Source organism: Globicephala melas, chromosome 6 (genome assembly GCF_963455315.2).
Source record: "Globicephala melas chromosome 6, mGloMel1.2, whole genome shotgun sequence".
NCBI classification, from domain to species: Eukaryota; Metazoa; Chordata; class Mammalia; order Artiodactyla; family Delphinidae; genus Globicephala; species Globicephala melas.
This window is the reverse complement of record NC_083319.1, coordinates 33,177,985-33,201,063: the sequence shown is the minus strand read 5'-3', so window position 1 is coordinate 33,201,063 and position 23,079 is coordinate 33,177,985. Positions and strand designations below refer to the sequence as shown.

At 45.9% G+C, this 23,079-nt stretch overlaps 1 protein-coding gene across 3 annotated transcripts in view; it reads left to right on the top strand.

The window, feature by feature from the left end:
- Positions 1–2,298: 2,298 nt before the first annotated feature.
- TGFBR1 (transforming growth factor beta receptor 1) overlaps positions 2,299–23,079 on the top strand; it is a 93,970-nt gene continuing 73,189 nt past the window's right edge. For 2 of the 3 annotated variants that reach the window (XM_030829830.3, XM_030829829.3), the window contains exon 1: positions 22,270–22,439. In XM_030829830.3, the coding sequence (XP_030685690.1) occupies positions 22,355–22,439 (85 nt within the window). In that variant the 5' untranslated portion in view covers positions 22,270–22,354. Of the gene's footprint in view, positions 2,326–22,269; positions 22,440–23,079 lie in introns of those variants that run through there. The other variant, XM_060300700.1, reaches the window with a different exon arrangement.

Below are 23,079 nucleotides of genomic sequence, written 5' to 3'. Positions count from 1 at the left end.
TAGGCCATTGTAGACTAAGGTAAACGGTTTGGACTTTATGTCTGGTTGCTCTGAGAAGCTACTGGAGGATTTTAAGTGAGAGAGGGACATGAACTGGTTTTATTTTTATTTTTTGAGGCAGTAGTATCATCATGACATTATCCACCATCAGAAAATACAAAACCAGCATGGACCCCTTAAGTACACAAGGAGAGTCTCACAAGCACATACCTCCTGAAGCTAGCATTCATTTTATTACTGAGATAGATACAACTATCTAGATTTTTGATTTCACCAGATCTATTAGGTTTAAAACTATGTGAACTGATTTTTGTTTGAAAAGACCACTGTGACTTATGTGTGCTGAGTGGACTGTGGAGACAAATGGACCAGTTAATAAACTGTTGCCATGATTTAGCTGAGTGGTGATGATGTCCTGGGCTATGGCTGAAGCAGTAGAGATGGTGAGAAGTGGGCAGATTTGGGATGAATTTAGGAGGAGTCTGGCTGAAAGGTCTCAGTTATGAGAGAATGATTCCTGGGATTTGAGCCTGGCCCATTGCCTGGATGGTGGTACTATTCTTGGTATGGGAAGGAAGAGGAGGGCAAGATTTGGTTTCGGTTGGTTGTTTTTCTTTATTATCATATCTCCAGGGTCTAGAAGAGTATCTGAGTAGGTGCTCAGTAACTATGTGTTGAATAATTGAAAAAGCAATAGTTTGATCAGGTTCTAGTTGAGAGGCCAATTGGCCATACTCACGTTCTTGCCACCTGTGATTAAATGGTACATTGAACCACTCCATATATGTTTGTGAAATTCTATTTAAAAGGGGGAAGGGGAAACAATTCCAGTTAGTTGTCATTTGCCGAGTAGCTACATCCCATTCTTCTGCACAGGGACACCAAAAACTCATTTCTCTGGCAGAGGAGCAAATTCCTTCTGTCCTCCTATTGGTCCTACCTCTTGGGGGACTTGGGAGAATTCCACTGAGCAGTGGCAATCTGGACCCCAGAGTGGAGGGATCTCTGCTCTTCACCACAGGGTCCATTTTCTGGGGACTCTTCCTCCTGGCCTGAGCTGACTTGAAGCTCCGCAAGGTGATGAAGGTCCCCACAGGCCTTGGGCTGTGTTCCACTCAGTGGGGTTTCAGGATGAGATTCTCCCTCTTACTCCAGCTCCCCAGGGTACCCCTCTTCCCAACGACAGATTTCTGCTGTTGAATTACTTTAAGGAAGAATCATCAAAATCTCTGCACCCTGGAAATCTTGCTGCAAGGAGAAGGACCTCCCTTTTATCTCCCTGCTGTTCCCTACTGCTTTCAAACAGCCCGGCTTTGACGGAAGCATCCTTTTGGGTAGCGCAGAGCCAACCCACTCTGACACCCTGACATCTTTTGACCTAGACCTTTCCTCACAGCTGGCAAATATTGCCAGGCTGCTTACCAGCCCGTGGCCTGGAAGGCCAGCCTCTCCCCATCCTCCCGGCTCCTCACCACCTTGCCTCGCCAGTTCCACGTTTTAGAGTCTATTATTACTTACAGGTCCCCCTTTGCAGGTATCAATTTCTGTATTATTCAGACTTCTTTGGTTATGGGACAGAAATCAAGCTATACCTAGCTTAATTTTAAAAAAGAAGAGTTATTGGCTCCTGTAAAAGGTGGGCCTGGGGCTTCCCTGGTGGCGCAGTGGTTGAGAGTCCGCCTGCCGATGCAGGGGACACGGGTTTGTGCCCCGGTCCGGGAGGATCCCGCATGCCGCGGAGCGGCTGGGCCCGTGAGCCATGGCCGCTGGGCCTGCGCATCCAGAACCTGTGCTCCGCGACGGCAGGAGCCGCGGCGGTGAGAGGCCCGCGTACCGCAAAAAAAAAAAAAAAAGAAAGGTGGGCCTGGCACTGAGATCACTGTGTCCAGTAAACAAATAACATCGTCAAGTCCTCTCCCTCCGGCTCCCATCCTTTTGCCTCCATCACTCACCTTGACTTTTCTCTGTGCTCGGGCCTCATTTTCTCTTGCTTGAGTTGGCTTCATCCTGGCAAGGACAGGGCACAGAAGCTACGACCACCGGAAGCTCCTGGCTTATATTATTTAGCTCAGTTATGCCTAGGCAATGAGAAGGTGTCTCTTTCCTCCCCCCTGCTTTACTGGCTGTAAGTCCCAGCTGATCGCCCCAGCTTTTTATCAGTCTCCTCATTCAGTCCTGGAGGCCGGGGATGGGGTTCTGTGATTGGTCAGGCGCAGGTTGCATCATCATCTGTGCGGACAGGGGTCAAGAATCAGTGATTGGCAGCCTCAGTAAAATCTACGGCCTGGCTGAAGCAGGGGAGGAGCAGATCTCTAAAGGAAGAAGGTGAGTGTGCTCTCCCTTAAGAAAGGAGGAGGTGGACAGGGAAACACAGCAAATCCCTCTCGTAGGAAGTCAGATTTAATGCCAGGAACCAGAGAAAGAGTACACATTCAGACGCTGGTTTTGTTTTCTAGGTGAGACGAGAGAAGTGAACTTTGTCGGCAGGAATTGTAATGAGGAAGTGAGCGCAGGGGTTTTCTTCCGTGGAGAAATAGCACTAAGGGGGAAGTTGTGAGAGGAGGCCTACCCTGCAGCCCGGCCTGCGGGAGGCTCTTGGAGGTGGAAGCCATTTCAGGTGATGACTCAGTGCGGTGTATCACGCCTCCCTCAGTTCTGCTCTGTCCAATGCTCCAAAACCAAATAAATAGGAACTGTGGCAGACTGGGTTCTTTTTAGCAGCAGTACACTCGGGTTTGTTTTCATGGGCATGAGTCCACTGCAAAGCAATTATTTTCTCTTGCCTCTTTGCTGCGTTAGAGAAATTGAGCAATTTTAAAGAAATTGAAAGAAACAAATTCAAAGAAACAATTTTGTAACTTGCAAAATGGAATCACATAGTAACTGCCAAGTTGGCTGTGCTGATACATCATCATGACTGGTTCTCCTTTTTATAAAAAATTAAAATTATATGTATTTAAAATGTACATGTTTTGGGAGTTCCCTGGTGGTCCAGTGGTTAGGACTCAGCACTTTCACTGCCGTGGCCTGGGTTCAATCCCTGGTCGGGCAACTAAGATCCCGCAAGCCAAGTGGTGCAGCCAGAAAAAAAAAGTACGTGTTTTGATGTACATATACATAGTGAAATGATTACTATAGTCAGGCTAGTTAACATATCCATCTCTCCATATCGTTACCATTCGTGTGTGTATGTGTGTGTAAGATGAGAGAACCCGAGATCTATTCTCTTAGCAAGTTTCCAGTATACAATACAATACAGTATTATTAACTATAGTCATCATGCTGTACATTAGATTTCTAGAACATACTCATTATATATAACTGCAACTTTGTATCCCTTGACCAACATTCCCCCACCTTCCCACCCCTGGTAGCCACATGCTACTTTCTGCCTCTATGAATTTGACAGTTTTGGATTCCACATATGAGTGAGATCATACAGCATTTGTCTTTCTGTGTCTGGCTTATTTCACTTAGCATAATGTCATCCAAGTCCATCTATGTTGTTGTACATGGCAGATCTCCTACTTTTTAAAGACTGAATTATGTGTATATATATATATATATATATATATAATTTGTTTATCCATTCATTTGTTGGAAGACGCTAAGGTTGTTTCCATATCTTGGCTATTGTGAATAATGCTGCAATGAACATGGAAATGTAGACACCTCTTTCATTGGAAATGTAGACACCTCTTTCATTTCCTTCAGATATATACCCATAAGAGGGATCGCTAAATCATATGGTAGTTCTATTTTTAATTTTCTGAGGAATCTCCGTACTGCTTTCCATAACAACTGCACCGATTTACATTCCTACCAATGGTGTACAAGGATTCCATTTTCTTTACATCCTCTCTGATACTAGTTATCTCTTGTCTTTTTGATAATAGCCATTCTAACAGGTGTGAGGTGGTAGCTCACTGTGGTTTTGATTTGCATTTCCCTGATGATTAGTGATGTTGAGCATCTTTTCATGTACTTGTTGGTCATTTGTATATCTTCTTTGGAAAAATTTCTATTCAGGTCCTTTGACCATTTTTAAAATTGTGGTTTGTATTTTTTTTTTTTTTGCTATTGAGTTGTATGAGTGCCTTATAAATTGTGGATATTAACCGCTTACCAGATACATAGTTTGCAAATAGTTTCTTCTATTACATAGGTTGCCTTTTCATTTGTTGATTGTTTCCTTTGCTGTGCAGAAGCTTTTTATTGACAGTTTGATGTTGCCCCACTTGTTTATTTTTGTTCTTGTTACTTGAGCTTTTGGTTTCCTATCCAAAAAAATTACTGCCAAGACCAATGTGTCAAGACTTGTCCTGATCGTATAGTTTCTATTAAAATCTTAGCGTGCCAGAATCAGAAGGGATCTTAGAGATCATAGCCAACCCTCTCACATTACAGAGAAGGAAACTGAGGCCCAGAGAGGGGAAGGGGGGTGATTTAAAGGACCCAGTGAGTTAGAGGCAGAGTGAAGTCTATCACTGAGGTCTTCTGAATTGTTGCACGAAGATCTTTCTATTAAGTCACTCAAGGATGCTTATAAGGGAGTGTCTGCTACAAATTTGCTTGTAAATGTCCTTGAAAGCAGTTGATGGGAAATTTCAGCCTGCTGCTTCAAGTGAAATTGCTAAATGAATTCGATTCTTGCATGCCAAAAATATCTCTGCAAAGATGTAACTTCGTCCTGGTTTAAACACGGGACACTTGAATTCAGCCATCCAGGATGTGCCCTCACCTCCCAATGGCCTTTTTGTCTCTGAATCCCTGTGGTCTGAAGGTAGTCTTCCCAAATCTACTGTTTCACTGTGTTTTTGTTACCTGGTACCCTCTGGGTTCCCCATCTTGACTGTTGGGCTCTGCAGGCCTGTCGAGCTGCCCCCACTTTCACAGCGAGGCTGTGAGCCAGTTGCTCCTCCAGACCCACCTGATTCTGTGCCCTGCAACCTGATCCATCTGGAATACAGCAGTGGGTTCTCTTGCCCTGTGATGTCCAGTTAGGTTAGGCCAGTTGGCTGGAGATAGGAGGGAGGGAGAAGAGTGAACTTAGGGTACTTATTTGCCGGGTTCCCTGTCTATGGGATCTCTAGGTCTGGCTGCATTCCCCCATTGAAAAGCTCAGCTCCCATCAAGCAGCTCCCTGCACAGGACTCTCTCTCCAGGCACCAGTAGCTCTTCCTTCCCTTTTCAGGCCTGTGCTGGTAAGAGCACCTTCTGTTACCAGTGCCTCCATGAGCCCTTGGCGTTCTGCATTCTCCCTTGTGGTTTCTCCATACCTGGCCATCTCTTTGAAAATAATCCTTTTATGAAACTCCCCTCCAATGACCCCATTTGAGTGTGCCACCTGTCCAGCTGGGACTCTGACTGATAAACTACCTGATTCCAACCTGGGGTCTCAGTCTCCCCCAAGCTCTGGGGCATATTCTATCCCGGGAGAGAGAATCTTCGGAGCCTCAGTTTAGGCGTCAGTTTGTCTGTAGGGTCCTTGAGCCTGAACTCTTAGGTCTTAACAACAAATTCTAACCTTATTCTGGAGAACAAGCCTCCGACACCTGAAGGTGGAAAGGAGATGGCAAGGAGCCAGAAATCAGGACCTGCAGAGCTGGGCTGGGCATCTGGCCGATGTTAGGTGTGTCATATAATAGAGGACAGGGTCCAGCGATCCTGAAAGAGAGCCTACTCTGGCAGCATCAGAAGCCAGCGTGTTCCTGTGCTTTCAGAGGCTGAGGAGAGCTGGGGGAAGGCATTTGTGTCCACGTTCAGACCAGAGCACTGGGGAGACGCAGCACCTGCGAGGGCCCAGTGTGATCACGGCGGCAGGGGTCTGCTGACTTGACCGAAAGAGCCCCCAGGGAAGGTGAAGCACAGCACGCTCCTCTCAGCTCTGACACCCTCCCCCACCCCCAGTAGCATGCTAGTCCGAGTCCTGGGTCCCAATGGAGCCCTTAAGCTCCAAGTCCCTGATCTGACAATCACAAGCTATTCACTGGTAGCCAATGTCGTCTTTATTTGCATCTTTATCGTGCTAGACACAAAATTTGTTAGATTGAGAATAATTCACAGTTGCTTACAACCTGTTTCCTTTAGACTGCCACTTGAGCCCAAAACTGTGGGGTAGTGCTTTCACAGAAGAAATGCACAGTTGAAAATATGCCCAAAGTGATAATATTACCTCACATTTTTAAAGTGTTTCACAGTTTGTCAAAGATTTTCTCAAGCATCACGTATCAATTGATTCTCACAATAAACCTATTATATATGTGTATATGTATATATCTGTCATCTATCTATCATCTGTCTACTATCTATCGTCTGTCTACTATCTATCTATCTATCTAACATCTATCTATCTGTAAAATGTATCTGAAAAGCTTGAGGATTCAAGAAATAAAATAATTTACCCAAAGTCATAAGTCTAGCCAGAATGAATTGCTTCTTTATATTTCTTATGATCTCATGTGTAATATATTCATTGTGATTATGGCTGTCTTCCACTTAAGTCTGTGAGCTCATTAAGCATAGGGTTCATGGCTTATTATATTTTTTGTCATACATACCTAATAGGTGTGTGTATATGTATATACACAATGCGTCTACATTGCATTGTTAATGTTTAATAAATAAGAAAACAACCAGACATGTATCTACCAGATTAGGAAATGAAACGTTGCCATAACTGTTGAACGACCCTCTGTGTCCCTTCCCTGTATCTTTCTCTCTCAATCTCAACCACTATTCTGAATTTTGTCTTTATCATATGAATGTATCCTGAAAAATATATGATTTACTTATGTATGTCATTTAACTTTATATAAATGGGTACATGGCCTGTTTATCCTCACTCCTCCTGCACATCCTCCACATACACAGACACTGCCCTGCTCACAGTAGGTGCTTGGACTAGCCTGGCCCTAGCGTGACCAAGAAAGCCTCTGTCTGCTCACCATGCTCTCCAAAGAATTGAAGAAGTCTGCTCAGAGGTTGGAGTTGGGTTCTGGCTAAGAAAAATCGTAGAACAAAACAGCTCAGGGCATCCAGCTGTGTCGCATGCCCATACTGCCACTCCAGGGGAGTCCCTTGTAGTCCCAAATCTGATCTATTCAGGGGGATAGTCCCAGTGGACTGTCTCATTACTTGAAGCTGGAGTCCCACTTTGGAGCTCAAAAGTGTCTTCTCTCAAGGCTTTTTCTGAGTCACAAGTGGCAAGTACCACCCCTTAATGACCTTGTACCCTCTATTAACCCAACTTCCACTTCCTTACACATTTCCCTCTTAAATTCCTGGAGAATTTATGACACATTTTAACAACCATTTAAACAATGCAAGCAGTTTCTGCAAACCTTAAGAGTGGCACTTTTCAAACTGTGGGCCATGAACCATTAGTGAGTTGTGAAGTCAATCTACTGGGCTCAGACCAGGATTTTTAAAAATTGACATAGAATTGAGCATTACCTGGTCAAGAAGCTAGGATTACAAAATATCAGCATGCGTTCCCGGTAGCAAGCGGTAAATATTATCTTGTGAAAGTTCACAGAGGGATCACCTTGTGGTTTGGATGGGCTCTAGGTGTTTGAGTGTCCATGACTGACCTTAACAATTACCGTAATCCCAGCCAGTTGCCATATGGTTGGTTCAGGGATGGACAGTAATCCTCGGCCTCAGCCAGTTAGGATGTGTCACTCCCTGGCCACAGTTGGGGGGACACACGTCCCAATTAATCCAAGGATCTGTCTCTTAGGGAATCCAACCAAATCCTTTGACGGGCCTGGAAATTTCACAGATAAATACTTTGGAGATGCCAATCTGGTCTGAAACACAAAAGGGCTATTCACTGTTCACCCCACCTCCATCCCAGGTCAAAATTTGCTGGGGAGGGAGGAGAGACCAAGAGCAAACAAATAAGACACAGGGTAATTTCCAAGTTACATCATCAGTAACCTACTTATAAAAGTCATGGTTTCGCTGCCCTAAAGAGAGCTTTGTAGGCAGCCACAGGTCCGTCTCAAGCTCCAGGTAATCCTAAGGAGTACTTTACATACTGGAATTACCTATATAAAAATATATTATATACTGGATACTTAGGAGGCTGAATTCCTAGGGAAACAGGGGTTTGGGAATCAGCTGCATGCCCATGCCAGGGGTGGGTGGCAGGCAGGGGAGCATTTGAGGTTGTCCAGGAAGGACTGTAAGTTGAGTCAAAGTGAGAAGATGTGGGACAGACCCCAGGGAGAGCAATAATGCTTGGGGATGTACAGAGAGAAGAGTGGTAAGAGAGAAGGCCGCCACCACCACACTTGTACTGTTGCATCGTGGTGACACAAACAGGAGCAAATTGTCCCTCCTGCCATCTCTGGCAGCCTGCCAAGACCTTGTCCACATTTGCCTGTCAGATTCCCAAGGCTTTTGGGATAGAGAACTGGGTAGCGGGAGAAGTGGAAGGAGGAGGCTACTGGATATGCGTTAGAATGGATAGAGGGCCTCTCGGAAAGAAGGAAGAGCATGGGGTGGCACAGGATACATTGTGAGATTTCAATGTAATCCTTCTGGCACCATTAACAGTTTTTCTTTTCAGTAAAAACTTATATGACTTTTTTGCGTGTGTGGGGAAGTCAGACCATTGTTTCTTTTGATGAAACATTATGATAAAGGGGGCTAGGAGGTGGTCCAGCTCTACTGGAGTTATGACACTACAATAGGTATTAATCATGTGTAGCCATCTCCCTCCCTATACTGTGAGCTCCTAGAAGGAAAAAAGAGCTAGGCTAAAAGGAGGTGACCTGCCTATGTTTGAGAAGGAAAGAACAGTTGAGTGGAAAGATCTTATGCTGAAGTCTCGCCCCTCCGGGGATACCCGCCCTTCCCCCACTCAACTCTACCCATAAGGACTAGGAGAGAGAAAGCAGTGCGTCCAGGAGACCTGACCCCATACTGGCTTTTGGTTGGAGTTGAGAGGAAGAAACCCACCTCAGAAATACTACGGAGTCATGCATAAAAGGAACTCTCAAATAGAGTGTGGAATAGAACCTTCCAGAAGCTGAGACACAGATCCTATAAGCTTGGTGGGTTTACAGCATTTTCTTCTTTCATTTCCTTTAGCGTCACAGTTAAATTCCTTTGGAAAGTACCACGCTGTCTCAACTATCTTAACGGAAATGAGGAAGGAGTCTGAGTTACATTCTGGAGTCTGAAGGAGGAGTCAAGAACTGTCCTCTGGGGCGCTGGGTGTGAGACCCTGGGGGTGGAGTTAGCCATGCTAGTGTGCTCTGTCCCCACCTGAGCAGCGCTCATCCAACGCTCAGCTCTCCAAAATCTCTTCGAAAAATATGTCCTAGCTTTTGCTTTTGACTTACACGAGATGCTTCCCAGAACCTGGCTCCTGCAGCCATGTGCCTCATCCCTCAGCTCAGCTGTGGAGCCATGAAGACACTGGGACTCCTCAAGAAACAACCCCTCCTTCCCTTTTTCTCAGAACTCTGAAGGTGGCCAGGGCCCTGGGAATGCCACATGGCCTGGTTCTGATGGGCTCACACAAGAGAAACAGCACTTGCCCTGGTGTGATTAGTCTGCAGAACCTCCCTCGTGGCTCTTGTTTGGTCCAGCAAGTTCGGTCCAGCTGACTGTTGGTGCTGACTGGGGACGTAGGGACCCTCAGCCTCTTGGGGACAAAGTCCAGGGAGCATGTAGAGGAGTCAAAAACACAAGGGACCAGGAGGGCCTCCGTGCCAGGTGAAGGGGGATCGGTTTTGAGCTGGAGTCCTGAGATTTAGGATGTGGAGTGACTGAAGCCTGGGGACTGGTTGGTGGAAGGCGGATGGTAATGCTTCACCTTGGGAGCACTCACGTTTCCCCTGAAAGATGGGGGCAGAGGCCTGCAACCAACAGCCGTGGGGCTTTGTCTGCACAGCATCCCTTCTGCTAATAGGAACCTGGTGAGAATTCCTTTGGGAAATGACTCCTGCCCAACCACCGGTGCCTTATGTGTCTGGCAGGGTTGCCAAACCCAATGGCCCATCCATCCTGATCTCCACCACAGGAAAGGGCAGGTGACAAGGGCACCAATCACCATGCCCCGAGACCCTGGCTTCACTGTCTGGCACAAGGCAGTGGTTCTCCACATAAGGCAGTATTGCACCCCACAGCCCTGGCCTTGGAAAGGGAGGGGTGTGCAGTTTGGTGGTGGTTGTCACAATGACTGGGGAGCACTTTGGCATCTAGTGACTGGGGGTCCTAAACATTAGCAACTCCCAGGACAGTGCTCCATAACAAAGAATTGTCCTATTGAAAGGCTAGTAACCTCTCTGTTGAGAAACCCTGACCCAAATGATGGGCACCTGACCCCAGCTGGGCCATTCAGAGTCTATCCCTGGGATTTTTTTTTTTTTTTTTTTTTTTTTTTTTGCGGTACGTGGGCCTCTCACTGTTGTGGCCTCTACCATTGCGGAGCACAGGCTCTGGACGCGCAGGCTCAGCGGCCGTGGCTCATGGGCCCAGCCGCTCCGCAGCATGTGGGATCTTCCTGGACTGGGGCACGAACCTGCGTCCCCTGCATCGGCAGGCGGACTCTCAACCACTGTGCCACCAGGGAAGCCCCTATCCCTGGGATTTTGTTTCAGAACGTCTGGCAGGAGAAGGTGGTGCTCATCCCCTCTACCCCAATACTTGCAAGAGTATGTCTGCAGGAGAGAATGAGGACCAGGCAGAGAAAAGGCTGAGATGAGAGATGAAGAAAAAGAGAGCTTGAGAGCTAATGACATCATCTGCCCTTGTTCTTTTCTGGTATTTCAGCCAAGTTTTTCTTCTTTTGTTTTTTGCCTAATGCTTTTGAGTTGGCTTTCTCTTGTAAACCAAAGAATCTCCACTAGCAGAGGCTTTAGGAGGCAATGTTGCTCCTCCCTGGCCACAGGTGTAGGGGATCCAGATTTTAGAAAGCAGCTTTAACTCTCTGTCTAGTCTTCCCAAGCATCCCTCCATACTTTCCACAGATAAGGAAACAGATCCAGAGAAGGGTCAAAAAGCAATACGTCAAGGCTTCTGCCTCAGAGCTCGGAAAAGAACAGAACAGCCTACTCTTATTTAATGAGATCAAATCTAAGCTCCGGCTATTGAGTTGGGGGTGCGATTATGTCTTTAACGTGCCATTTGGCATTCAGGGGAATGCTGAGAGACACCAAGGGGAGGTTCACCAGGAAATTTCAACCTGGTTGGGGCCAGCATGGCTGCTTGGATCCTGTTGGTCTGGCTTAAAAAGTGGCATATTCAGATGGAACTGGAAACACGGGGCACCCAAACTGAAGGGCAGGGAATTTCAAGCCCACTAAGGCTCACCCTCCTTCATCCTAGTTTTTCCAGTTCAGGTAACTTAACAGGTCTGTAGGTTCTGCCATTTCCTTTGCAAAAGACCTTCAGGAGAGAGTCGGCATCCCTCTTGGGCCCAGAGAATTTTTAGAGGTTGCTTGTGGCCAAGATACTATAATTAGATGAATGGGATCCTTTGCCCTTGCCCTGTAGGTTGGAAGGAGTTGTAGGGCTGGTGCTTGCTGACTTGGGTGGAGGCTGCCCTGGGGGCTGTGGGCCACCTGCTTGCCTGTAAGTGCAAACTTCCATCCCGACCTGTTGGGAGATCTGATCCGTTGGAATGTCCACTCTCCACTCTGGCCCCCACCTTCCCACTCCCCGTCTCCCCACCCATTGCACAAACTTAAAAGTCACCGTCAGTTTTTTCTGGCACTGAAATAGTCTTCATTGCTATTGGTATCGAAGGGAATTCAAACAAACTCTATTGGCAATACAGTACAAGAGAAATTCAGCTTCTGGTGTTATCTCCCCTTCTCCAACTGTGAGAGCATGCTCACAGGCTGTCGTTCCTCCTCCCTCTTCCAAGCTGATGTCTCCAAATGCTTGGGTTACTTTAGGAAATTTTTGTAAGTGGTTTTTGAATTTGTTTTCACTTGAACTTTTGTTACAAATGCCCAACTTTAAACACACCAGAGACAGGGATTTATCCTCTACTGTTGCTGCTTTGGAGGAATTTGTTGAGGTTTCTTCATGTATGATTCAGTTTTGTAAATATCCCATCGATACTGAAAAACAGAAGTACTCTGCATTTTGCACACGTGACCTTGTGTGTGTTGGTGGGGGTGGGGTGGGGGGAGTGTGAGCGCTTACTCAGCCTTGGTATTTATCCTTGATCGTTTTTTGACTGCTTGATCTGCCACTTAGAGTTGTATTAAGCTCTCCCCAGTGCTGCTGTGTTTCTGTTGAATTCTCTCATGAAATGTGGGTGCTGTTTTTTGGATGTCTAGTTCTAAATGTGCAAGTGAATTTGTATGTGTGTGTGTCTGTGTGCGTGTGTGTGTGTAAAATTAAACTTGTGCAGATCTCCTACAAAGAGGCCACATGGCTGTGTGCTCCATATCTTCTGGCTTTTTTTTCTCTTTATACTTTTTAAGAACGTGTGGTTAAAGGGAAATTTGATCCAAGGGGAAGGGGTAGGGGCAACCTATTGAAAACCTTCAATTTGTCTTGCCCACACGGAATCTTCCTGGCTGACCAGGGGGAAAAGCTGGGCTCTCCCTGAGACAATGTAACTGGCTAGGGCAGACCAACCCAGAGGAAGGGTAAGCGACCTTAGCGAGGCACCGAGTCTAGTCAGGGCAGGCGGCAACTGAGGGAAGAGTGACACATGACCACGTGCAGACAGTCCACTCTGGAGATTCTAACAAGGAGCAAGACGCTTCCGCAGACGAAGAGAGAGCAGCAATGGGTACTTGAAAAGCGGAGGCAACCACATTAGGAGGTCCGTCTGCATGGAGCAAACACTCATCCACTGAGCTCGGTTTTGGCCAGAGATTCCAGTCTTGAAAAGGGGGTGATAAAAAGGAGTCTGGGCCAGACGGAGGGTGTAGGCAACACAGGTGACCAGTGCAGCAGCCTAGACTTGAGAACAAGGCAGAACCTAGTTATCAGCCCACTGGAGGCCGAGTCCCGGAGAGGGAGGCCGGGATTGCTTAACGTCCAGCTGTCTGAGAGCAGGACTGGTGCAAACAGAGCCACAGTCTGCAGCTTGGGACTGTTTCTCGGGGCCAGAGAGAAGACAGCTCCAGCCTGCTAGCCCCCAGCCCTAACTCACAGGGGCCAGGAGATTGGCATTACTTTTTGGCTCTCTTATGGGGTAAAGAGGGTGGTCAGGCCCAGAAGATGTGTCTCTGGGGAAAGAGGAAAGCAGGAAGGAGAGCTTAATGTACCTGTATCTGTCTTTGCAGATCAAGCAGTCAAAATGAGCAAAGGTAAACTACCAGGATTAGATATACACACACACACACACTCACAAATTCATGTGAGCAGGAAGAGTCCACTTCTGTTTTCCAGTATCTGTGGGACGTTTACTTAATCTAAATAAATAAATAAGTTCTTCAAAGCAGAGAAACTTTCCACAGAGCAATCCTTTGTCGGTAGTGTGTTTAAAATTAGACTTTCATAACAAAAGTCCAAGTGAAAACAAAACAATAAAAAACAAAAACCAAAACATTTTCTTAAAAGTAACCCAAGCATTTGGGGAAACCAGCTTGAGAGGCGAGTGGGGAGAGACAGACTGTGAGTATGTTTTTAATGTTTGAGAAGGGGTAGAGACACTGCCAGAAGCAGGGTTTTTCACATACTGTATTGCAAAACAGCTTTTGTTTGAACCCCTGTGAGACCTATAACAGTTACAACTGCATTCTGCTCTAACAGAAAACTGGATAGCGATTTTCAAGATGTCTGCAGGATGTTAGGTAGTAGGAGTTCCATTCCTGTTAACTGGTGGATTGACCCTTCCAAGGAAAAAATTCTAAATGCAGAGGCAATATATCTTCCTAAATGCATTTATGAGCTGGCAAGAAAGTAAGAGAGTCTCAGGCAAAAATCCTAAGTGAGTACTAAGTGAAAGAAGGACTGCGCTGGCTGTGGCTCTGAGGGCATTGATTGAACCAGGTGGACTTGAGCTTCTGTTGTCGGGCCTCACAGAGGACAGAGAATCATGAATTACAGAGACCAGGGCCATCCAAGGCCCCTAGACACCTCGTCCGTAAAGGTGAGGTGTCTAGGGGCTCAAATGTCAACCCCCAAATGTCTACACTCCCAGTTTGTGTAAATGGGAAATAGCTACTAACCCCATCAACCACCAGGGGGTTGCAAGACCCTAGGTGCTAAGCAAAAAAAGGGAAATTAATGTCGTTACGGAGCCTGTGGGACCACAATCTGCCCCTCATGTAGTTTGAGGCCCAAATTCATATTACCTGTGTGTTCTAAACAGTAAACAACAAACAACCCACGCCCCCCAAACTCAAGCCAATAATTTGTTAGGTTAATCTGAGACTGGTAGCGGTACAGGTGGCAAGAACTAGTGCAAATCCTTGATAGAGGAACCTACCTTTATCTCAGACCTTAAAGAATTTCCACAAATAAAATCTCAAGGAAATGCACAGCTTTCAATAAAAAGGAACCATCCTTACACAGAGGCACTGTAAATGAGAAAACAGACGGAAGAAATAGACCCACAAGAGTTCAAATACTGGAAATATCATACACAAACAAAAGTAGGAAATAACTATGATTGCTATATTGTTTTTTTAAAAAGAACAAATTGAAAAACAAGGAGATATAAGGAAAGATCAAGCAGATTTGGAAAAGGTCCAAATATGACTTTTACAAATGAAAAATCAAATAAAGTGAAAACTTAATGGAAATGACAAACGATTAGAAAATGAAATTTAAAAATTAATTACAGGGAATTCCCTAGTGGTCCGGTGTTTAGAGCTCTGTGCTTTCACTGCCTAAGGCCGGGGTTCAATCCCTGGTCCGGGAATTAAGATCCCACAAGCTGTGTGGTATGGGCCCCCAACCCCCCCAAAATTAATTAATTCCACTTACAATAATGTACAAATTTACCTAGAAATAAATTTAACAAATGTTACAAAAGGCTTGTAGCAATAAAAACTACAAAACATTGTTGAGAGGAATTAAAGACTTGAATAGATGGAGAAATATACCATGCTCACAAATTAGAATAATCAATATTATAAAGATGTACATTCTCCCAAAATTGAGTTATAGATTCAATGCAATTCCAATAAAAATTCTAGCAGGCTTTTTGGAGATATTGACAAACTATCATTAAAATTTACCTGGAACTGTAAAGGTCTTAGAATGGGCAAAACGACATTGAAGAAGAACAAAGTTGGGGGGGTTACTCTACATGATTTTAAGACTTACCATAAAGTGTAGTAATCAAAACAGTGATATTGGCATTAAGACAGACAAATAAACCAATGTAAAAGAAAAGAGGATCCAGAAACAAACCCACAACCAAATGATTTTTGACGAATGTACCAGTGTAGTTTTATGAGAAAAGAACATTTTTTTCAAGTCACGCATCGACCGAATGTCAGTATGGAAAATATTGAACCTTGATTCATACCTCACATCCTACACAAGAGTTAATTCAAAATGGCTCAAAGACTTAAATGTAAAAGCTAAAACTATAAAGCATCTAGAAGAACGTATAGGAGAATATCTTTGTGATTGAACGTAGGCAAATATTTTCTGGACAGAACACAAAAAGAACTAACTATAAAAGAAAAAGTTTAAAATTACTGCTCTTTGAGGATAACAATAAAATAACAGTCAGAGTGAAACTATTTACCATACACACATCTGACAAAGGACTCGTATCCGGATTATATAGATAACGCCTATAAATTATTAATAAAAGACTTGGGTGAAAGACTTGGACAGACACATCATAAAAGATGATACGCAAATGAGTAACAAACACAGATGCTCAACAGAGAGCAGCGCTCAGCGAGCCTGCAGCTGCTAGAATTTGCAAGGCAAGAGTTCAGGAGAGAAAGGAGCTATGTAGGATGTTTAGAAAGCTGCATAGGGGATCTGTTTGAGTCTGTGGTTGAATATTCATCTACGCACACAGGGAAGGAAACCCCACAAAGCCAGCAATAACAACTTTAGAGGAAAGAAAAATTACTGAGATGCTATAATGTTCTCAGGTAATTCTGAGCTCAGACCAGGTCAGGAATCATTTGAGCTCTCTCCAGCCAAAGTAGAGACACTTTGTTGAATATATAGAGCATTTAACAGAGATCCCAGAAAGGCCGTACCTTACAAGTGAGGAAAAATTAGTCTTAGATTAATGGCTACTTCGGACTTGTCCTAAAGGAGTTTTAAAATAAGCCTCAAAAGAATCAAATTAATCTGCAAGTAACCTAGCTCACTGTCAGAAAAATTTCAAGATTCTTTAAAGGAATACAAGAAAATCAAGCATGTCACACCCTAAAATTTGCAATGTCTGGCATCCAATAAAAAAAGTCACTAGAAATACAAAGCAGTAGGAAAATGTGAGCCCAAAATATCAGTAAACAGAAACAGACCCAGAAACAACAGAAATGATGGAGTTATCTGACAAGTACATACATTAAAACGGCTAGTATAGCTATGCTTCATATGCTTAGGGATATAAAGAAATACGTGGACGCAATGAGAGGAGAAATAGAAGATTTTTTAAAGAACCAAATGAAGCGTCTAGAGATGAAAAATTCAACAAAATAAAGCATCCAGATATGGAGCAACAGGACTCATTCATTGCTAGTAGAGATGCAGAATGGTATAGCCACTTTGGAAGACAGTTTGGCAATTCCTTACAAAACTAAACATACTTTCATCATATGATCCAACAATCATGCTCTTTGGTATTTACCCAAATGAGTTGAAAACTTATGTCCACACAAAAACCTGCACTCAGATGTTTACAGCAGTTTTATCCATAGTTGCCAAAGCTTGGAAGTAACCGAGACATCCTTCAGTAGGTGAATGCATAAGTAAACTGTAGTAAGCCTGTAGAGTGGAATATTATTCAGTGCCAGAAAGAAATTAACTATCAAGCTATGAAAAGATATGGGGGAATCTTAAATGCGTATTACTAAGTGGAGGAAGCAGACCTTAAAATACTACGTATTGTATGATTCTGACTATATGACATTTTGGAAAAGGCAAAGCTATGGAAACAGTAAAAAGTCAGTAGTTGCCAAGTGATGGGGGAGAGAGGGAGGAGTAGGCCAAGCACAGAGGATTGATACTATATCAATACTCTGTATGATACTATAATGGTGGATACATGTCATTATACATTTGTCAAAACTTACAAAATGTTCAAAACCAAGAGTGAATTCTAATGTAAACTATGGACTCTGGGTGAGAATGATGTGTCATTGTAGGTTCACTGATTGTAATTAATGTACCACTCTGATGGGGGATATTGATAGTGGAGGAGGTTATGCGTGGAGAGGGCAGGAAATACATGGGAACTCTATGTAATTTTTGCTCAGTTTTGCTGTGAACCTAGAAAATAGGTATTCTTATTTATTATTTATACTTTATTTATAAAATATAAAGTCTATTGAAAAAGCAGAGAGAAAAGACAGATTACCTACAAAGGAGAAATCAACTAATATCTGATTTCATAAAAACAACAGTGGAAGCCAGAGACAGTGGGATTATGTCTTCAATTGTTGAGAGAAAACAATTATCATCCTACAGTTCTATATCCAGTGAAAACACTGTCCCATAATAAGGATTAAATATAGACATTTCAGTCAAACAAAACTAAAATTGTTTGCCACTAGTTAACTCTCACTAAAGGGAATTCAAAAGGATATACTTCAGGCAGAATGAAGGTGATTTGAGATGGAAAGTCTAGAAGTAAAAAGAATGAAGATCAGAAAAAGTGGTAAAAAGTGTATTCAAAAATGGCCACACTTACTCCCCTCTTGGTCTCCACGCCCTTTTGCAATGTGATTTTGCAGATCCTTTTATCAAGAGAGGGAGTCTATTTCCCCACCCTTTGAATCTGGGCTCAGCTCAATTCATGCCAAATCAATGGGATGTGGCAGAAATTATGTTGTGCCAGTTGTAAACTTCCATTCACTATTTTGGACCCCTGAACTGTCATGTTAACAAGTTCAGACTAGCTTGCTAGGATTAAAAACCACGTAGAAAAGCTGACCGAGACTATTATAGATCTGTTCAGCATCAAGTTGATCTGCCACCCGACAGCAGATTCATATGGGAGCTCAGCTGAGATCAGCTTAAATTTGCCTAGACCAGAAAAACTGCCCAGCCTACCCACAGTCTTGTGAGAAATAATACATGGTTACTATTCTAAGCCACTAAGTTTTGAGGTGATTTGTTATTCAGTTAGGAGCACCAAGAGTTAGCAATAGATAATAATGGTATAAATTGATAATGTCTTATGGGTTAAAAAATAAGATAGAAATAAAATATACAGCAATAGATAGATAGCATATGACTAGAGTTGAAGTGTTCTAGGGTTAAAAGAAAAGATGTTTATTTTTCTCATGTAATAAGAACTCCAGGGATAAGCATTTCAGAGCTGGTTCAGTTGCTTAAGGAATTTATCAAGGACCCAGACTGTCTCCATTTTTCTCTCTGTTATTATTAGCTATGGCCATCATCCTTATGTTCACAAGATGGCTGCTGCACCTCCAGTCATTGCAGCTGTGTTCCAGGCAGAAAGAGGGTAAGAATGTGATACGTCTGTCTCTTCTTTATGAGGAAAACAATATCTTTCCCAGAAGCTCTACCTGGTAGACCTCTGATTATATTTCATTTGCCAGAAATCTGCCACATGGCGATATCGAGGTGCCAGAAGCCTGGGAAATTTTTAGTTAAGTGAACTGCTTTGCCAAAGAAAATGAGGATTCTGTTATAAAGTGAATGTAGCAGTGGATGTAGATTAGGCAACTAGCAGTCTCTGCTCTCTACTTAAGAGAAAACATCTTCCTTGAGGGAATAATACAAAATGAAAAGCAAAGCAAACAATGTACTTAGCATAGAGATGGAGAGGTAGCATTGTGCAGGGGACAGGGCACTAGAGTGAGAGTCTCCTAGTCCTGGCTCAGAAGCTGACTTGCTGGGGGACGGTACCTCATTTTCTTCCCCTTTAAATCACGACGTTGGAGTAAACAAACTACACATTTTTGAGGGCCTGTAGAGACTGTGAAGGGAACTAACGTTTATGATCGATTCTTCACGTGCAAGAGCACATTTAGACCTTACAACAAATACATGAGTGTCATTATCCCAGTTTACACCGGGGATGTGAAATCTCAGAGAGATCAAGTAGGGTGCACAGATCCCACATCTAGTAAATGGCAGAGCCAGAATTCCAACTAGGGCCTGCAGACCTCCAAAGCCAGAGGCTTCCTTCGATTGCCCATTCGTTTCCAGAAGGTGAAATAAGCACATGCATTTTTATTTACTGAGTTTTAAGGTCACACTTCCTAAACGAAGTGTCTTTTAAAGCATGACCTGGTGACACTTCCCCTGGGGGTGTTTATTACATACGCAGACTCCTGGACCTCCTTCAGATGAACTGGAGCAGACTCTCTAGGGCTGACACCAGGAATCTGCGTTTTAAAAAGCTCCCCTAGAGACCTCCCCGGTGGCATGGCGCAGTGGTTAAGAATCCGCCTGCCAATGCAGGGGACACAGGTTAGAGCCTTGGTCCGGGAAGATCCCACATGCCGCGGAGCAACTAAGCCCGTGCGCCACAACTACTGAGCCTACTCGCCACAGCTACTGAAGCCCGCGTGTCTAGAGCCTGTGCTCCACAACAAGAGAAGGCACAGCAATGAGAAGCCCACGCACCACAACAAAGAGTAGCCCCCGCTCCCGCAACTAGAGGAAGCCCGCATGCAGCAACGAAGAACCAGTGCAGCCAAAAAATAAATAAATGAATAAAAATTTAAAAATAAAAAAATTAAAAGCTCCCCTAGTAATTTAGAGACATTTTAAATTGGAGAACCATGATTATAAACGTATAATGTATTGCTCCATTCTAATATAGTTTATTTATAGATCAGTGGCTCATGGAAATTTCCTCCAAATATCAGGAAAATAAAATTTAAAAATAGTCTGTTTCTCCTTCCTGTTCCTTAGTTTCCTAATGAATATGCTCAATTCCATGGAAATGTGAAGAACCTGGAAGTATGTCATAGAAGATATCTGATTAATTGAGGCTCTGTAAGGCAAAGGCACGGATTACTGTGAATGTGAACGCTGATTAGAATCACACAAAGCTGGAAGGGGATGGGCAAAGGAAATGACGTTACTAAATATTTACTATGTTCCAGACACTATTCAGACACATTATGTCATTTAAGTGGTCTAAGACATGTGATTCGATCCCTTTTATTTATAAATGGGGCAGGTACTATTATACTTCCATTTTAGAGATGAAGAACTTAATGATGAGAGAAGAACAATCACTTGTCTGAGATGACTCATTCATTCATTAACTCATTCACACAGTATCTCTTGAGGGCTTATCTTAAGCAAGACATTGAGACCAGAGCAGCAAAAAAAAAAAGCAGTCTAGAGACCTCAGCTGTCACAAGGCCCTGACCTACCCACCAGGTCTCCACTGAAGAAACCAGAACTGAGAAAGCAGATTGGGGCTGAAGCCTGGCAGAAACAGGCTCCCTGGGGTTGGACTGCCTGCTGCAGGGAGCAAGAAGAAAGCTTCCTGCTGGTGGTCTCAGGCAGCCCTAGAGAGCAGGCGGTAACCTTGGTTCCAGCAGTAGCTGCATCCCTGGTTAGGTGGTTCAGTGTATGTATACCAGACCCTTACTTGCCCAGAGGAGAGGAGCAGGTGAGGGGTCCGATGAGAGAGAGCCTAGAAGTAGAATTTGAAAGGGAAGAAGGGGAGCCCCCAAATCTGAACATATCCTCTCACTAACCTTGGGAGATAGATATTATTTCCATTTTATAGATGAAGAAATGGAGGCTCAGAAAGGTTAACTGACTTTCTCAAGTAAATGTTCAAGCCAGAAGGGGAATAGTGCCTGTCTCAGACTTCAGCTCCAACACCTCCACCTTGCCCCTTTAATGCTCAGGAGGGAGGTCTTCACAGGGTTGTAAAATGCTCACCAAGTAGTGCTAAAGTAATTTACAAAGCGATACTAGAGGCTGGTTCTGATTCCTGTTACTAAGGTTTTTTTAACTCCAAGTTCAAATCGCACAGAAAATAAAATTTTCTCCCTAAAAGGTTCTGTGGAAAATGTTCTCTGTTCTATGTAACAGCCTCCTCATCTGTGTTTGTGTCTGAAGAGAGGACTAGTCTGACAGGAAGAGTGATAAATCTGGAGCTTGTTTTGGCGTCCCGGAGGAAAGGTGGGTGGAGCGTCTCACAGTAAATTAGGAATTCAGAATGAAAACGTAGCCGAGTTTATTTGGGTTTCTAGTGACACCTCAGAATTATTGTGCAGGCGTGTCAAAGGCGGCTCAAAGTAATGACTGCTCCTCCTCCGCCCTCGGGATGCTGCGTGCTAAGAAGGGGGAATGCCTCTCCTTTGGGGATGAGGGTGGGAACCTTCCCTTTCCCACCTGAATCAGGAAGGGACAAGAGGAAAGGATTGTGGTTTGGAGTCCAGTCTGGCTCTGCTGAGTTCCGGAGAGGGGCGGGAGGCAGTTCGGGGGCGTGTCTGAGCTCGGGATTTGAGGTCTGACGCCAGGATTTGGAGACTTTCTTCAGAATTTTTTTTGGGGGGTATCTACGTTTGGGGGTGGACGCTGACAGTGGGAGGAAACAGGAGACTGGGTCGTATCTGAAAGGCACTGAGGTAGGATCTTGGGGCGGGGGGCGTTGAAAGTTGAGGCGAGGATCTGGGGGGTGGAAGTTGAAGCCTGCCTGAAGGTACTAAGGATGTGGGTGAATGTGTCGGGTATTGATGGTGCAGGGCTGTGAATGGGAATCAGGCTCAGTACCAGATCTTAGGTGAGAAGTAAAGAGGCTAGAAGAAAAGAGCGTCGAGCAGCCACAGCCTTTTCCTAAAGCGACTCACACCCAGACACACCCATCGTCCCAGACACACCCAGTGCCCTCGGTGGCTGGAGGCAAGGCAGTACCGGGGCCGGCTAGACCCTGCTCCCACCGGGCCTTCTCCGAACTCCCAGCGGCTTCCACAGCTGCAGGGGTCTGGCGGGTCCCCCCAGCGGGGAGTCTGAGGGCGTGGCCAGCGGCCCGGCGCCCGCGGCTCTGGATTGGCTGCCCAGAGGGCCCGTAGGCGGGGCTCTGGGTTGGGTCCCGCTCGGCTGTTCGCAGACGGCGGGGAGGCGGGGCCGGCGGGAGCCCGGCAGCCAATGGACGCGCAGCCCCGGAGCAGTTACAAAGGGCCGAAGCGAGGCCGCCGCGGCGGCGGGGGAGGTGGGGCGAGGCGAGGTTTGCTGAGGCGAGGCGGCTGCCGGGCCGGGCCGGGCCACAGGCGGTGGCGGCGGGACCATGGAGGCGGCGGCCGCTGCTCCGCGTCCCCGGCTGCTCCTCCTCGTGCTGGCGGCGGCGGCAACGCTGGTCCCGGAGGTGACGGGTGAGCGGCGGCGCGGCGGGACTGGCGGGCGGCTTCGGGGCGCGCGGACCGGGCCCGGCCTCTGGCTCGCTCCTTCTCTTTCTCAAACATGGCGCGGGGCCGGGGGCGCAGGTGGCGGCGCCTGGGCCGGGGCCGGGCTTTCCTGCTCGGGCCGCCGCCACGCTAGCCGCGGGTGGGGAGCGGAGGCGGGGCTAGGGTCTGGGTCCGAGCGCGGGTGGACTTGCCCGGCAGCCCGCGGCCGCCCCGGCTGCCGGCTCTCCGGGGGAAGTGGCGTCGGGCGAAGCCGTCCGGGGTCGGGGCTGCCCTCTGGGGAGCGAGTGGGCGCGGGCCGACGGCCGGAGGGTGTGAGGCTGGCCGGGACCGGCAGAGCTGGGACTGCTCCCCATTCCCCTCGGGGCGCTGTGTGGCGTTGTCCCGGGCACCGCACCCTGAACGAGTAGGTGCTCCAGGCTCCGGGGTCCCGGGAGGGATTGGGGTCCGAGGAGGCTTCCAGGGCGGGGTGTGAGCTCTGAGCCTCCAGGGCCTCCCCTAGCAGTGGGAGGGGGGGATGTGTGGCAGAGACCCCCGGGTCAGCAGGGCCGCCCTGGCCTTTGGCGCCGGCCTGACCCCGCCGAGAGGGGCCGCTTCTCCAGACAGGGGT